General features: G+C 47.1%; 1 protein-coding gene across 1 annotated transcript in view; it reads right to left on the minus strand.

Moving 5' to 3' along the window:
• LOC133345621 (DNA nucleotidylexotransferase-like) overlaps window positions 1-9,510 on the minus strand; it is a 76,245-nt gene extending 66,735 nt beyond the window's left edge. The window contains 3 exon segments of the mRNA XM_061556549.1: window positions 4,010-4,120; window positions 6,587-6,773; window positions 9,076-9,510. Of these exon segments, the coding sequence (XP_061412533.1) occupies window positions 4,010-4,120; window positions 6,587-6,773; window positions 9,076-9,260 (483 nt within the window). The 5' untranslated portion in view covers window positions 9,261-9,510.
• Window positions 9,511-17,683: the final 8,173 nt, after the last annotated feature.

Consider the following 17,683-nt stretch of genomic DNA (forward strand, 5'->3'; position numbering starts at 1 on the left):
GTAGCCTGGGGCTAACAGCTTCCCACACCTCACCGCCATGCTCCCACGCCCCCTTCATTATTTTGTTCAGAAGAAGAGCCTGTTGTTTGGCAGTCTCCTGCCCCGCGTAGATGACTGTCCACTCCTCATGGTGGCAGGAGCCAGAGCCGGTCTACTGGACCTCCTGAATACCACAGAGATCCAGGCGGTACCGGTCCAGCTCCCGACAGGGGAGTGGCAGCCTCTCCTCCGCAGTGAGCATTCGAACATTCCACATGGCCACCCGCAGTGTTTTTTTTGTTATTTTTGGAGGAGCCCTGAGGGTAAGGTTTCAGTCGACTGGCTCCGCCAAATGGGGTTTCGCCAGGAGACATTATAGACGCCTATCCCCCCGGGGCCTCCGGCACAAGCTTAATTAAAGTTTTAAATCGTGGTTTAGTGGTAAGTAATTGAAGGTGGAGGGGTTACCAGCCCTGCGCACCCATCCAGAGCCCCCATTTGGCCGCTGTGGTGGTTACAAACGCCATGAAGGGAATGGCCAATCTAAATTGGCCCTCCCCCCACAGCACTGCTCACCACAGCGTTGCCGTCCGGCACCAACGAGGAGGTAGGGGGTTGTTTTTGCCGGATCATACATACACACGTACATACACACATGCACGCACACTCTTGCATACACAAGCCCGCGTGTTCAAACATGCGCACACAACACGTGGGCTTATTTAGCTCGCCACGCATGCCAACCACGTAGGCCTTGCAGTCCACTGAGAGGGTAATACTGAAAAACAAAGAAAACCCCAACCCAGCACAAATGTGTTTTTTATGACATCCTTATTGTTGATGAACAGATGCATCCATTCAAAATAGCCCATTCATAACGGCGAAAACCTCCCACACAACAGTGTTTGGACGTGTTGCGCAGAACGAGGCGAGCTGGAGTAATGCCTCCGGCTGGTGGTAAACATGTCAGTTTGCTAAAGAAGCATGTCCGCTTCCCACTCCTTTGTGCAAATATAACCACGGTTCTAAAGCATTTATATTTTCAAACTCTGACTGTGAAAAGTAATTCTCGGGTGAAACAGTCTGTTACGGGTGGCAAAGATATTACGTTGTTTTTTTATGCACATTTTTTTGCCGAATTGGATTGTGCTGAAGGATCGTAAAATTGTACCCCCATTTTCTTTACAGTATCTTACTGTACTTGACAGAATTCAACATAAAGTAGTCAGATTAATGGATGATCCAGCATTCACCAAATTCACTCCAGTTGCTCGCTCACCAGCGGTCAGTCGCCTCCTCGTGGCTCTTTTATCACTACTACCATGGTCAGTGTTTGCCGTGAACTTCTCCCGTTGACTCTTCCACCCACGTCGAGAACTCGGTCTACCAGACTGACTCTGTCGTCTCACACACACTGTGTTCAACCACAACACTTAGAGGCCACAACAGCGCTCTTTCCCACGTCTTCCCTCACACTGCTATCACACCTAGTCGTCTCATTTCCCAAGCTCCTTATGACTTTGCTCAATTCAAGAAACGTAATCATGCTTGTTTGTCTATATCAGGGGTCGGGAACCTTTTTGACTGGGAAAGCCATAAAAGCCAAATATTTCTAAATATATTGCATTGAGAGCCATATAGTATTTTTAACGTATAATAAATTAAATACGTCTTACTTTTAATGCGACTTCTGGTGCCGCGTGGTTTTGCTGATGGCCTTGTAGTCTGGTTCATACGTGGTGAGGTTGAGCTTCATGCAAGCGTTGAGGCCCCGTGACCCGTGAAATTTATCTTCAAAACTAATTTCTGTTTACTTAAATATGACACAGTATTATTAAGCAATATCACAAGTATTTTAAAATCAGTTCCAAACTGATTTTTTATTTTATTTTTTTCAACTCAAAATTGTCTGGGAGCCATATGCCGTCACCGAAAGAGCCATATATGGCTCGCGAGCCATAGGTTCCCGACCGCTGGTCTATACCAACATTACTCATGATGTTTGTTACTGATCGCTTAACGCTTTGGGCCTTAAGGTCTGCCCTCAGTAACTGCCCCCCGTGGTGTAAATTCCACATTTCCATGATGGGTGTCTGTCTATCTGCAGAACAAAAGAACGCCTGGCTTTCCACAAAGCAGAATTCACAAGCTTCTGCGATTCTCGCGTTCAAACCACAGCATCACTCATCCAGATGCAGTATATATCCACACACACACACATTGTCCATAAGCTGGGCTTAATTTCAGCTGGAGCCGTCAGGGGCTGAGCCCAGGAAAATATTTATCTGCCCCTACCCCTGCTGTAGGGAAGGGGGTGAGATCTGGGGGATGAGGGATTTTGGGGGCTATGGAAAATATTCCGTGAGAAATTAATCGCTGTCCATAAGCTACGCATTTTGTCCATAAGCTACGCATTGTCTTGTGGCAGCCTGCCCAGTAAGATCCATTGGGCTCAGTACAGGGATGTTTTACATCAGCCTGTATTATTTATTACAGACACAGAATTTGAGAATGTACGTGCCGTATATAAGTGAAAGAAAGCATGTGGGAAACAATGCAACTGTTGTCAGCACACTGTACAGACATTTTTGGCAACCTGAGTTTGTTTTTTGCCCAAGCACAATACCAATGGTAAACTGACATCTGAACCGAGCCAGGGCTATTGCTGTTGTTTCATCGAAAAGTGACCACCTGGTGCAGCTGTAACAACAACAGCATTGCGGAGACAAAAATGGTTGGGAATTCATGGTAATGACCGCACAACACCCACGTGTACCTTTGTCGGCCTTAATAGGCGCTCACGAACAGCACTTGACCTAAAAGTCTATAATGCTAAATGAGGTATATGTCTTCATGCACAGGGTGCAAGCACGAACATGGCATTACAAATTTGTAATCGATAGGAAATGATTTATACAAATTATTTTTCATTAATGGTCAGCACCATTACACGATGATCAACTCTTCACTAAAGCATATCGATAAACACCAAAGCATAGACGAAAACAAAGACAGCAATTAACCACATTTGCAATTAATAAACACTCGCTCACAAATGAAAACATACATAATCTGTTGTAGCCGACCTTCAAAGTAGTCCAGGTATTGTTAATAACAAAGACATTAAACTCTTTTCTACGTGTGCAATTTCATACCACCTGCACAGCCCTTGAAATCATGTTTGCAGTGCAGCACATCTAACAGCAAGACAGGCAGACCAGGAATTTGTATTAGCTTTCTTCTCATAGTACTTAAACATGACTGATGAGGTGGTAAAGCTGCATTAAGTGGGTAAAAGTGGGAAGAACTTGTGACTCCAGGCAGCCATATATTCTTTTCCCCCAACAGGGAGACACTAATGTGGCAGCTTGGTTCTACACACGCTGCATACAGTGTGTGTAGCGTTTGCTTGCGCGCGTGCGTGTTTCTTGAAGGCCACTTATTCGAAAGTGCGACAGAGAGAAAGGAGAAGAGCAAAAGGCAGGAAGCTCTGGGAAAGTGCCGTTGCAATTAACAGCCGTGTCTGTGACGGTGTTTTGATTTTGATCTTAATTAAGAGAGTTCAGTGAAACAGAGGTGGGCCTGGTGGCTTAGAGTTCAAAGTGCTGAGCTGACATGGCTGACATCCTGGATTCGGATCCAGGCAGTTGCTTGTGATTAAACGAGGTTCTCAAGTGTAGCAAGTTTATCTTATCAGCCCAGTCACCAATCCCATATCTAAGAATACATTTTTTTGCTTGACTGAACATTACTGTCATATTCAGAGTGGGTGGCAAATTGCAGCCCACTAATATGTGGGCCAGAGGTCACTTGAAGAAGGGATCTAAGAGGCTGCTCTGTGATATCCGCTTCTGCGGGGCCGTTCTCTCACACAAAGGGTAGCACTGCTCTGCAAGAGATCCGAATGGATGCTTTGCCTCGTGACATGATGCCAGTGTGGGTGTCACTGCATGAGTGGAGACTGAAGCCTGGCTGTCAAGGTGGCCGCGTGCGATGCACGAGGCACAGTGTGGCAACCGGCGTGCGTTACCGTGAACCGTTGATTCGGCTGCTCCAAGGGGGTCCTCCTCTGGCAGGCGTACGGAGCAATGGTTGATAGCTGCGCGCATTGCGGCAGAGTTGAAACGTCAGTGGGGCTCACCTGTGACAACAACAGAGAGGAAGACGTAATAATTTTAACGTCACAGTTGGCCAAAGCGGCTCTCTGGGCTATTGCCTGGGTCAGAGTGCTAAGTCGATACCACTCAGATCATGGATCCAGATCTAGGATTCAGCCACCTGTTTTAGCATTGCCTTTACTTCGACTGAAATGTCTAGTCGTGTGTGCAAGCAGTAATACAACAATAATACAACAGTAACGCACTCAGAGACGTACACTTTCACAACGTAACATTTAAAACTGTAATGAATTTAGTTTTCATATATTTACATTTTGTGATCCAAGAATGACAATATATTGTGTGATATTCCTCTCCGTTTGGTGGTCCTGAGCCTGTGGTGGAAATTCCTCTATCATATGATGGGGACCAGCCTCTCCATTGGATAAACAATGTTGATTTGACCACAGGGAAATTATAGAGTTGAGTCAACCTTCGGCCAGGATTTGAACTCGCATATTTAAAATGTGGTTTCTAACCCCGGCCTCTTGGCTAGATTCAATAAGATCATGAACTCCAAAATGTAGGACTTATGCTATAACAAAAACGTGATCTTAACAACAACCAGTACTTGGAAATTTGACACACTTTTAAAAATAGTTGATGCTATAAAAGGCAAATGTGGGGCTGCTCGAAGTACAAAACCTTTGACTTGGGAATGAATGTTCAATCTCCGAGACCTTCCTCGCATTTCCAGGATGTTACAGAATATAGGTTTCCACTGAAGGAAATTCACGAAAAGAAATCAATTACGAAAACAAGTACCACATGCTTCAAGGTGCATTGCAGTTCAGCACAACACGCTGAGCTTATAACGCAAAGAGAACATACGAGCATGGGTCAAACCCAGGTGAGCTGTATATAGTCACTAAAAGTGGTCTTTGCCCCACTCATCACAACCTTAAACCTATACACAGTGGTATTGCCATATCCGCAAAGGGCTTAAACAAAAATCACATGAATGGACTCGTCAACCCAGGGTACAGCATGCCACCCCTTATATCACCACATTCAATTATTGTCTTAAATTTGATCCCAACCATAGAACTATGGAATTTTCAACTTTGGCTAAAGGTTGCCAATGGAAATGAGCACCAACCCAGCAGCGAGACACTTTTGACATTATGTAGTTACTTAGCACAAAAGTGATGCAACAAATCTAAAACATCTGGCGAGGTGGTGCTGTGGTTAAAGTGCTCAGTTCGCAACTGTAAAGCAAGAGTTAAATTCCCAGTCGGGCATGAACGAGCACATGCTCGTTTTAGCAGGAAGACTCTCTGACTTGCCTTAAATCATGCAACTGATTACAGTGGACAATCACTGGTACTCTATTTATCCATGATGATTTTATTATATTAAATAAAAAGTCAAAATGTCTCTCCTGGTTAACATGGCTACGTACTTGATCGGTCAGAACACTGAGCCTGCACCCCTGACATCCTGGGATCTAAAATTCAGACAGCCACCCTTGTTAAAACTTGGTTCTCAAGCATAACTAGTTCAGTTTTCATGTATTAGGTATAGCCCTGCGAGCCATGCGGCTCTTGACTCGGGTGCAACCGCAACAAACAAAAACATGAACAAAGAACATCTTAAAGTGACTACGTGCAACAGAAAAATCCAAGAAAAAACAGCAAAGTCTTCCAGAAAAAAAACACCGCATATGAACGCTGTGTGCAAAAATCCCAGTGGGAGGCAAGTCAAACAATAACCATAAGACAATTTAGATTAAAGTTACCAGGCTAACTCTCTGTACTTCAACAAACAAACATGGCTGAACCATACATGCTCTCAGCCAAATCACTAATAGCTGCATAAAAGACCCACCAAATTAATGTCATTCAATTCCTGAGAAGAAAAAAAAAGTACGTGCGTTTAACTTGTTTCACACGGTACGTAGCCAAACGTGCTAACTGGAGGTACGGGACAATATCAGTTTAACAGGCAATATTAATACTTTGCATGGTATATAAAAGTTATGCCACTCTTCGAGTTTGATCCCTACTAAAGTGACTAGTTTGATGCCTACTAAAGTGACTAGCTTGATGCCTACTAAAGTGACTAGTTTGATGCCTACTAAAGTGACTTCAGAAGTGATTTCATCCTCCATGGTCATTCTAAATGGAAATGTATCCACCTCAGGATGATGCTGTGAACAAAACTGTAATATGTGCTAACAAAACAAATGCTTACCTAAAACCGGTGTTGGGGGTGGTGCTAATAACTTCAGGAATTATCTCTGATGGAAGGATTAAAGGCCAAACATGAATACCTGATTCAGACACATCAGCACCTAGGAGCCAAAATTAGTGGCTCAAGCACTCTTAAGCCAGCATAATCCAGCCAAGACAGATTATAACACTGCAATGAAAAGAATACGATTCACAACTTTGCACTTTGCAACTCTTTATTGCGGTCATTTCTTTTCGCTGGCAGCCACTCGCATTTACCTGTAATATGTGTGTTGGCTGCACTGAGACGGGATGGTTGGCTTCCATGCTGGCAGTAAGCCAAGTGCTGTGAAGCAACGTCGGCTTTGCAGAGGCGGCAGAGATATCAGCACCCCCGTTCTGCCCCAGCCATTTCAGCACCTCGTCTGCAGACAGGCCCTCAGACACCACGTGTGTGACCGCGCCGCTGAGAAACAGCAAGCATGGCCATTTTTATGGCGGGCACAGAGACAGTGGTTATTTGAAGGCTATGACGCAGTGGATTTACAGCCTCTAAGCTCGTGATCAACCGTTCAGCAAAAATACATTTCCCTAGGTAATAAAGCAATTTATTCAACTAGAAACGTCTTCATTTGAAGCAGTTCATGAAATAAAATGTCTGGCCAATTCCATAGTATAGATTGTCACTTCCCTATTTTGTCAATTCCTTATAAATAAAATAAAAAGCATAATCCCACTTACTTTATTTGCCATCTCCTGGCCATTTTGAAGCCCAGGGGATTTGAGTTTCCCCCAATCTTTGTCTTATAAAGTTCTGGGTTACAGGCGCGTGCCACCTGAACCGCATCTGCACAGATTATACGGTACTCCAAAACCTACGTTTGCCATTAATGTGAGTAGGCTAAGGACTAATCTTTGCAAATGTTTGATTGCTGTACCCTCATATGGGTTGCTACTCAGCATGAAGTCCAGTTTTCTCCCATACAGAGACTGGCCAAACCTCCCAAGAAAAACTCGACTGGAAAACACGTGGGACTTATTCAGGCTTTTCTGGAAGAGATAAACGACTGTTATTATAGTATTACTGTGCGATACTTCATGACATTCTCTACCAACTGCTGGATTAACCCTCTCCACACGCCACCCAATATACACATTATCCTCGATTAAAAGTACCATACTAAATTCCACACTTGCATCTCCGCATCAACTTTGGTGGTCCAAAAATATTTATAATCAGCATTATTATCTTACTCCTACGATCCAGTCTTTTGTATTTAACAAAGCATCAATCCTCCCCTTTCTTTGAATGGCCTCGGTGCCGACTTAAGCCTGTGGCATTAGTGGGGGATAACATCAGGTTTGATGGTGGTGGTGGTGGCGACTCCAATCTCATGCTTTGCTAAATGAAGTTACAATCTGACACAAATTGCTGGCATTGGCTGGTCATATTCTCAGCAGCTATACACGTATATTCGCATCGTGTGGATGTTTCTCCTGGTCTTTCGTGTTTTCCCCTCCACATTTAGATACGACATGCGTTTAGAATATGTCAGCTCATATACATGTCCACATGAGAAGCCACTTCATTGAGCTATCGTTTGTGGCCAGGTCTCTTCTGAAAAATAGCTATATAGCTCGTGTGGGCCTTACCTGATAAAATGCACGTATATATATATAGTTTGATACATCAGAGCATCATGGCGTGTGCTAACAACCCTATTCAGGAGTAGAGCCCGTGCATTGCCATGGATTCTGGGTTAAAGGATCAGTTTCACCCGCAGAGTTCAACATCGCAGCCATGGATAAACCAGCAGGGGCAGCACACACGACGACACGGATTACACTGTCAGAAAAAAAAATATTTTTTGTTCCTGGGTAGTAAGTGTTATTTCCTAATTGGTTATGCCTCAAAAGTACAGCAAATTTATATTAATCACCACAAACTTTGCTTTTGTGACCAGGACATTGATATTTTGAAAGTTACCAATGTTCAATGAGAAAACGTGGTGTGCATTTGTGTCATTCCTTCACGTAAAGTCCTGGTCACAAAAGCAAAGTTTGTGGGGAATGATAGCCATTTTCTCTACATTTTAGGCATGATCAATTAAAACGTATCACTTACTACCCAGGAACAAAAATTGTGTTACAAAGTGTGAAAATTCCGTGTCTCCGGGGACCTCGGTTCGACTCCTGCTACTCAACACCATTCACGCTCGCAGAGCAGCAGCAGCAGCAACATTTGCAACCGTGGAGACGAGACGTTCGTCAATGTGAATGCATTTTTTTGTTAAGGGGCCGTCCATAAATGACGTCACGCGATTTTGGACGATTTTTGACCCCCCCCCCCTTCGTCAAACGGCGTCACAAAAAGTCAGGACCCCCCCTCAAATATGACGTCACAAAGCTCTGCCCCCCCCCCCCAAATAAAACATGCTTCAAATCGCTTTGAACTACTGTCATTGTAGTGCGTATTTAATGTGGCGCTGCACTCTGATGTTGTAGGAGAAAACATTTACTAAAAAGTCTATTTAATTAAGTAGAACGTATTGTCTATATTTATTTAAAGTTGCGCATTTTGATGTGACGTCACATTTCTAACCCCCCCCCCCCCTCGTCACACATCGTCACAAACGTCTGACCCCCCCCACCACCCATAGTAGCGTGACGTCATTTATGGACGGTCCATAACGTGAATGACATTTTTTTGTCAAATAAACCTTTCGTTGACATCGCTGCACGTAAAAACAATACAAATGCGGAAGTACCTAAAGCGGTTATCCACGCGGAAGCCTTTGCTCCTGGCCAGAGCCGAGAGAAACTGGCGTCTGCTGGCACCCAACCTCCTCTCCACCAAATACACGACCACCTCGTCGAACTTGACGTGCGAGGACACCTCGCTCGCGTCGTCCCGTTCCTTCCGTCGTTTCTTCCTCGGGTTGAGCCCGGCCATGGTGGGGAGACGATCGGACGGACGATAAAATGGGCACGCGCGGTGTTTCGTCGCGGCAGGGCGTTCGACGCTGCACGTGGCCTCGACGCGCACGTGGCCTGGCACGAGCGTCGTAGTGAACGTCACCGACACTTAGTGGCTGAATGGCGGTGGTTGTTGTTGTTTTGTCCAGTCGTCGGTTAATGTTCAACAACGGTGGTGCCGCGTCTCTCTCGTCATCTTCTCCGCCTTGCAGCCTCCGCCGTGTCGCGACTGCCACCCTGTGGCAAGGCCAGTGGGCGCTGGCGGCTTTTATACTGGTGAAGTACCGTTGATGACGCTTGGACGCCGTTGTTGGGCACACGTATTTATTCGTACAAGTAGTCACACTGCGGACATACAATACTAGAGGGGTGTATCGGCCCCCTCACCCGGATAGCTGGGAATACTCTACTAGCTACCCCTGACCTACCTCCTAGTCCTCCACTAACGGGCTAGGGGAGGCTATCTGGCCCGACACTGGTCAGTCGGGCTACGGTACCCGGAGTCCCAGAGTACTAACTCTGGTTCACTGGACCACGCCACTGGCTCGGTCCTGCACGGCCCTGACAAGGGCGGCGTCCCAGGGGAGTCCAGGGCTCTAGCTAGTCGATCTTCTGTCTTCCCTCCTTTTACTCTAAACTGAACCCCGAGCTCTCCGGCTCATCCCCATTTATACCCCCCGGAGGATCACAACCCCCCGGGCAGCCCCCCAGGCCGCCCGGTGCGGACGTCGTTGCGGGCACCTCCCCGTGTACTCACGGAGCCCCGCCCACTGTGTTTGTTTCCCGTGTGATCCTATGCATACAGCCCTACACATACAGCCCCTCTGTAACAGCCCTACACTGGTAGGAACCACCTGGTTCCACCAGCCCACAAGGGATTATTGTGTCCGTCCGTGCGTCGTACATCCAAAAATGGGAGGGGAGGGTGGGGCTGGGTGGGGAGGGGCTGGTCACCCCGTGGTGCCCTTGTAAAACTCAACGTTTAACCTACTCACGCCGGCTTGTGCCGGTCCTCACAGTCGGGCATATTTGCGGAATACACCACGCCGCCATTGACCCTGGCCATTGACCGAGTAACCCAACGTTCCGATCAGCTCCCTCCGCAGGAATGTGTTTTAACTCTGTCCGTCTGTTGTCGTTGTTGTATCCTCAAATCGTGTAACTCAATTTTAACCCACTTCCCAATGTGGTATCGACTGCAAACTTGGTATACTTATGTCATACTGATGACAATACTGTATTGTTATAACAAAAAAAATTACATTCGTTTAATATATAAGATGTTTCTTTAGGTCTAATTGTCCACGGTCAACTGACGCAGGCTGTATTTGGCCACGGTCTCTTACGTTATAAACTTCGGGGCCACCTCCTAGAGTCGTGGAGTTCTGCCATTACTAGGACATTTCTTAAAAGCGTGTTTAATTTTTTTTATATTACTTTGAACAACGGATATATGACGTGTCTCATGTCCAACATATTCCCCTCCTCACGGACATACATCGCAACATCACGACGATCTGGACGGAATCAAGCAGGGACTGTATCAGACTCATCAGAGCAGGTGCGGTGGGGGGGGGGATTTTGTTTGGGGAAGGGGGAGGTTGGCCAGGGCATTGCCGTTCTGGGCTTAGGCATTCATAGCTGTCAACCCCTTATCAGTTGCCTTTCTTGTTACAGACCAATTCAGACCTTATTGGTCACCCCGTGCCCCTTGTTGTTGTTGTTTGACTTGCATCCCACTGGGATTTTTGCACACAGCGTTGGTGTACGGTTTTTTCTGCAATATTTTGCTGTCTTTTCTTGGATTTTCTGTTTGCACTTAGTCACATATTCACTTTAAGATGTTTTTTGTTCATGTTTTTGTTTGTTGCGGTTGCACCCGATTCAAGAGCCGAATGGCTCACAGGGCTATACCTAATAAATGAACTTGAATAAATCTCAACGTGCATCCTACAGAGTCCCATCACAAGGGAGAAACACGAATTGAAACGGCTGTACGCCGTGGGGACCTGAACACTCAATTTCCCTGTACAAGAATACGAGGTAAACCGAAAAGGTTGACAGGTATGGTGGGTATTTAAGACTGGTGTCAGGTTTGGGAATGGCCCCATGTCCGTGTTGTGTTTCTCTTCCTTGGCTCTGAGCTGATCGCTCAGGTGCTCCAGTGCTGAGATTGGGCCTCATGAATTCAGACATTGAGGGAGGGTTGTGGCATTTTGTTTTCACACACAAACAATTGAGGGTAATCGCAATTAAGCGGTGGGAATTTGCTATAATTGACTTTGCCTTTAAGGTCAGAATAAGAATATGTATTTTTACTTGAGGAATCCGATGAGCTATAAAGCTAGATTTGAAGTTTTCGTGACTGTAAGGATCCATACTCTTTGGTTTTTTCGGTAAAGTCACGTAGGTGAAAACTAAATAAAATAAATAAAAATAATATATAAAAATAAATTAATTTAGTTGTTTTATTTTATTTAGTCTTCACCTACGTGACTTTACCGAAAAAACCAAAGAGTATAGCTAACACATTCCTGCGGAGGGAGCTGGTAGGAACGTTGGGTTGCTCGGTCAATGGCCAGGGTCAACGGCGGCGTGGTGTATTCCGCAAATATGCCCGACTGTGAGGGCGGGCACAAGCCGGCGTGAGTAGGTTAAACGTAGAAGTTTTATAAGAGCACCACGGGGTGACCAGCCCCTCCCCACCCAGCCCCACCCCTCCCACCCCCCACCCCACCCTCCCCACCCAGCCCCTCCCCCCTCCGATTTTTGGATGCACGACGGACGGACGGACGGACACAATAATCCCCTGTGGGCTGGTGGAACCAGGTGGTTCCTATCAGTATAAAGCTCTTTATTCACAGGTGTCCTGTAAGGGGCTGGTCAGAACGTTACCTAAACAACAATATAAAAAACACAATAGGAGTGCAAGATCTAGGAAAGGTAAACAACTCACGTAATAAAACATACAAATAAAACTAAACCACAAATGATACTTCAACGAAGTTGCTTATCATGTTAAAATGTAGAGCAGCAAAATAATCAACTCTAAACGCGTGTTTATTTGACAATACAACAAGCTCATTGGGACAGTATATTATCAATGATACTCGAATGCATGTTGTATTTACATAGCGCCTTTTGCAAACCTGGCGTTATGTTTAATGTATAAAGAGAAATAAATAAACAGACAAGACGCCTCCTCCGTGTATGTCCCTCCACAAACTAAATTTATTTTTTAAAGGTAAATGTAGCCACACAGATGGCCAATCATCAACGACACGTGCATTTGTTTACACATGCTGTTTTCGTATAATTGGGCACCGTACAATTGAGCCTTTGCATTACACCAGTTTGTTCCAAATGTAGCAATGTGAGCTCATGCATCCTGCAATTTGTTACCATTACCGAGTAATCACATCGAAAATAAGAAAATTACATTTCCATATTATTTGGAATATGTAAGATCTGACTGGGTGATACTCAACTCGCAATGGGAAGGCTGTGAATTCAAATTCCGTTTGGGGAGCAACTGATGCCTCTGTGTTAATTAAAGTTATACCACTTTGTTGGAAGCCAACAGTGATCATCATCCTTGCCATGAACGTATTAAATTACGTGCCACCAATGGTTCAGGACCACTCAGATAGACACTGATCTATTGTTGAATTCGGGATATAGATACATTTTGTTCTGCCTGGACCTCTATCTCACATTGATTTGTCACACCATTTCTACAGTTTATTGTGAATTTATATTGTAAATTATCAACGACTCAGCTTGTTGATCTCAATGTTTCCATTGCATCGGCATTTTCTTCTTTACTCTTTGGTTCTTTCGGTAAAGTAACGTAGGTATAAAATAAAATAAATCATGTTTCGATCGCAACACAAGCGACCGTCATCAGGTGGAACAGATACAGCAGGAGTACTGCAGAACCAAAGAGTATGGATTCCTGCAGTCACGAAAGCTTTAAATCATTTTCTTCTTTCCTTATTCATAACGTTGGCTTGACATTGATATATTTTGTTCAATTGTGAGGCACAGTAATTTTGAAAGAGGGCACTCGCCTGCCCTTTTTTCTCACTTGTGGCAACTTGTCAGTTAAGTGCAAGAACACAGCAAAAGTAATAGATCTTAATGCTGATCATTTATTCAAGTTTTTGGATAACATACAATTTGAGAAGCTATTGGGAAAAAGGGAGAAGCTATTGGGAAAAAGGGAGAAACATGCCACTTTTTCAAGTTTTAAGAGGAGTAACAAAGAGCACAATAAAAGTAATGAGTTTAAGTGTATTCCTTCTCCCTGATAAATACACATCAGGTAAACTTGACACATTACATAGATTTGGACAATTACTTCTGGACCCATACATATCACATTAAGTATTGATACTTTACCATAGACAACCAGTGCGAGATGTATATTTAACTGTCTGCATGTTTGTTACTGTGTACTCACTTTGGTATACATGGTACGTGGGAATACATTGGGAAGGATGACTAAAGAACAACACTCTTGAGCGAGCACATTTCACCAGTAATTGCCAACAAATGCATCCCTATTTTATGGAAATTGCATGGCACACAGGTGTGGATATTACATATTCTTTGGGTCTTTGGGTAAAGTCACGTAGATAGGTTCAAAGAAAATAACCTATCTACGTGACTTTACCGAAAGACCCAAAGAATATGAATTCCAGCGGTCACGAAACCTTTAAGTCTCGATATTACATGCTTTACATGACCATTTGATACACCACTTACACATCATATATGAGTATTAGTAAAAGAAATGACAACAAAGTAAAATATATATTTTTTAAACACATTGTTGCCTAATGGGTTATTAGGAACTTCACCCGGCAGGATAGGATATGGAGATGTTTGCCCACTTTCAGTAATTCTAATTTGAATTCACAACCAAGTTCTAGAAAAAAAAATACAAGGTCTCAGTAAAGGCACCAACTGAATGAGCTCCACATTGCCACTTTGAAGAAGCCATCGACATTTGTTTAACATTTTTATCGTATACGTTTAAAATAAGCCAACAAGACTTCATCCACATATTCACAATTCCACTATTGTAAGTCTTTTGCTAAATTCCTCATAGGTGGTGGGTGCTTTAATAAAAAATGGGTAATTTAGATACACAGGCTGTGGTTGGCACACTTATGAGAATGCTGCTCCATATTCTGTGTGTAGAGGTGATACGCGCTGGGATTAGGGATCGTAGGCCAGCGCGTAATGATTGGCTGTGTATGTGGTGACACGCGCTGACGGTGGAGGATCAGGGGTCAGCGCGGGGTTGTGGGTTACGGGGTACTGATTGGCTGTGGGCCAGTGACGCGCTGAGAGGGAGTGACCGGGTGGCAGCGCGGTGTGATTGGTGGAGTAGTGTTAACACGCGCTGGGGAAAACGGATCGTAGAGAGAGTGTGTCGTGATTGGTTCACTAAGGAGCGATGCTCACGTCGACGTCCGCATCAGCTCCGTCTCTCGTGAGCAGGGGCTATAAAAGGGGATGCACACAGGCGTAAGGGCAGTATGTAACCAGCGAAGAATGAAGACGGGGATGAAGACATAGGGCCCTGCGGTACCTAGTCCCGCTGTCCTAACGGGACCGGGACTCTGTGTAACCCAGAGGCGAGTGTAGTGTGTGTAGCCATAGGCACAGGGTCTACACGAGCCGAATGCATTGTGTGTAGCCAGAGGCATAGGGTCTACACGAGTCAAGTATATTGTGTAGCCAGAGGCATAGGGTCTACACGAGTCAAGTGTATTGTGTAGCCAGAGGCATAGGGTCTACACGAGTCAAGTGTATTGTGTGTAGCCAGAGGCATAGAGTTTACACGAGATTAGTGGAGTGTGTAGTCGGAAGAAGGGAGACCACACGTTGTATTGTGACACGTAAAGATTTAATAAAAGTGTGTTACCCGTCAAGAAGTTCCTGCCGTCAATTCCAATACTTCAACTGGCGTCAGAAGTGAAACGGTCTTCCAAGCATGGAGACAAGGAAGACCCGTCGGACCCATGGGATTGACCGCGGGGACAACCTCGACGACTCGGGCCAGCTGGCATCGGGGGGTGAGGACGAGGAATTGCCCACGCTGCAGGATCCGCCGACGGCGCCGGACGAGCGACGGGGGACCGACGCCGTGCTCCGCGAGGCGCACTCCCGCCTGGCGGAGCTGCTGCTCGCCGCCGCGTCCATCCTGGCGGAGATCAGCTCGTCGGGAGGAGCGGGGACGGCGGCGGACGTTCTACAGGGTCGCCCCGCAGATTCCCGCCAAAACGACTTGGCGATTCCCGCCATTTCATCTGCGCCGACTTTTGGCGGGAACGGCCATCACCACGTGGCAGCGGTTCTCCAAGCGCGCCCGCTTACGTCACCAACGCGCGCTGCGGACCGCCATCAGACACCCGCCACTGGGGCCGCCATCTTACACACCGACGGGGCGGCGGAGAGGAAGCACGAGGAGGAGGACGACTTCATCTTTCAACAGCGCCTTCCTACGTTGTCAGCCTTCAAGGCGGAAGGCGGGGATTGGAGCCAATTTCAGCGCAGGTTTTTGGCGCATCAGGAGATGTCCGCCTGGTCCGACGCTACGGCACTGCGGGCACTGCCTGCCATGCTGGACGACAACGCGCTCGCGGCCTTCACGTCCGCACGCAGGTCGGACCGCTCCACGCTCAAGGACGCGCTGGCTCTCATGGCCAAGGTCTATGGTCCTCCCTCGGCGTGCCGCCATCATTTTTATGCAAGACGGAAGGCGGACACGGAGACCGTGCTCGCCTACCGCACGGCGTTGCTTGCTCTCGCCGACGCCGCGTTCCCTCGTATGGACGAGGAGGGCCAAGATGCGATGGTTTTGGAGCAACTGCTCATGTTGGCGCAGGACCTGGGGGTCCCCATCAACACGGCCGACGAGACCGATATTTCTTCCTTACGGGTCGCTACGAGCATACAAGCGCACGAGGTCCTCCAACGTAAACAGGGGGTCGTCTGCAACGCTGCCGTGGCCTCAGCTCCGGGCCCGGTAGTCACCGTGCCCCAAGTCGTCAGCCCACGAGAGGAGGCGTTCATCGCGGGACGACCGGGGGACTGGAGGTCGGGGGGTCGTTCGCCTCTGCGATCGGCCCGCAAGCTGGAGCAACCGAGATCTCCGACGACCCTCATCACGTGTTATAACTGCGGCCTCCGGGGCCACGTGGCGTCCTGCTGCCGCGCCCCACGTCAACGCGCCATGGGACCTCGGCTGGACGACGAACAAGGCCCCAAGTCATCCCTACAAACCCTGGCGAGTCGCGGCACCTCACATGCTCGGCCTGCATACTCGACACGCATGGTCCGTCGCGTTGCGGCGGAGGAGAGCCGGTTAGGGTTCGAGGATTCGGTTCGGCGAGGGGGGTTCGGCCGGGTCCGGGGAGACATTAAATGGTCGGAGTTGGGGCACAGAATAGTGGCTGCCAGAGCGGGTTCATCCGTCGTTACGGGATCTATTGATGGGGTCGAGGTCAGGGTGTTAGTGGACACGGGGGCATCGGCGACTATTATATCGGACCTCATTTATAACATTCTCCCTGTACAATGTCGTCCGCTTCTTCCGGTGGATGTGCCATTTTACGCCGCTAACGGGGGATCGTTGGGCATTATCGGTCAGATTAGGGCGTCCATTTGCATTGGTGATATCAAATTGTCGGGACCCGTTTTCGTTTCGTCCTCCCTGGCGGTTCCTTGTCTATTGGGCACTGATTTTTTGGCAAAAATGCCCATCAAAATTCTCATTGATCAGCGTTGCATTGAACTACCATCGGGTCGCCGTATTTCATTTTTGACGAACCCTACTGAAATTCGGACGGCGTGCGCTACGATACAAGCGTTAGCAACACAGACCGTGCACGTGCCCCCGGGTTCACAAATGTTAATTCCCCTCCGGTTGCGGAAACCATGGGTGAGGGAGACCTCGGATCAAGGCACGCTTTTGGGTCCTTCAAATAGGGCTGTTGGAGGTCTCGATTTGTCGGTGGCTCACCCTTTGGTTGGGGCTGACAGGGATCCGTTTGTCATGGGTTTAAACGCTGGGTCGCGGCCGGCCGTCATTCAGCAGGGCACCGTGCTAGCTCACGCGGCACGGGTCCCTGCGGAAGAGCGGCTGGTTGCGCAGGCTGATCCGAGCCCCACGCAAAACGTTAATATGAAGGAGGACCTCGAAGGGGTCGATTCGCTGTGCGCGCGACACACAAATGCCGATGCCCTGTCGCGGTTGTTGCCTTGTCACAAATGTGCGTGCTTATCGGGATCGGCGCGCTGTAAACCGCCAGTTACGGAAGGTATGGAGGCGTTGGTTGCGACCGCGGGCACACCAATTGGGGATGTTCCCGCTACCCCAGGGGGTCA

This window comes from Lethenteron reissneri, chromosome 22 (genome assembly GCF_015708825.2).
Source record: "Lethenteron reissneri isolate LAM-NWPU_2019-01 chromosome 22, ASM1570882v1, whole genome shotgun sequence".
In the NCBI taxonomy this organism is placed as follows: Eukaryota; Metazoa; Chordata; class Hyperoartia; order Petromyzontiformes; family Petromyzontidae; genus Lethenteron; species Lethenteron reissneri.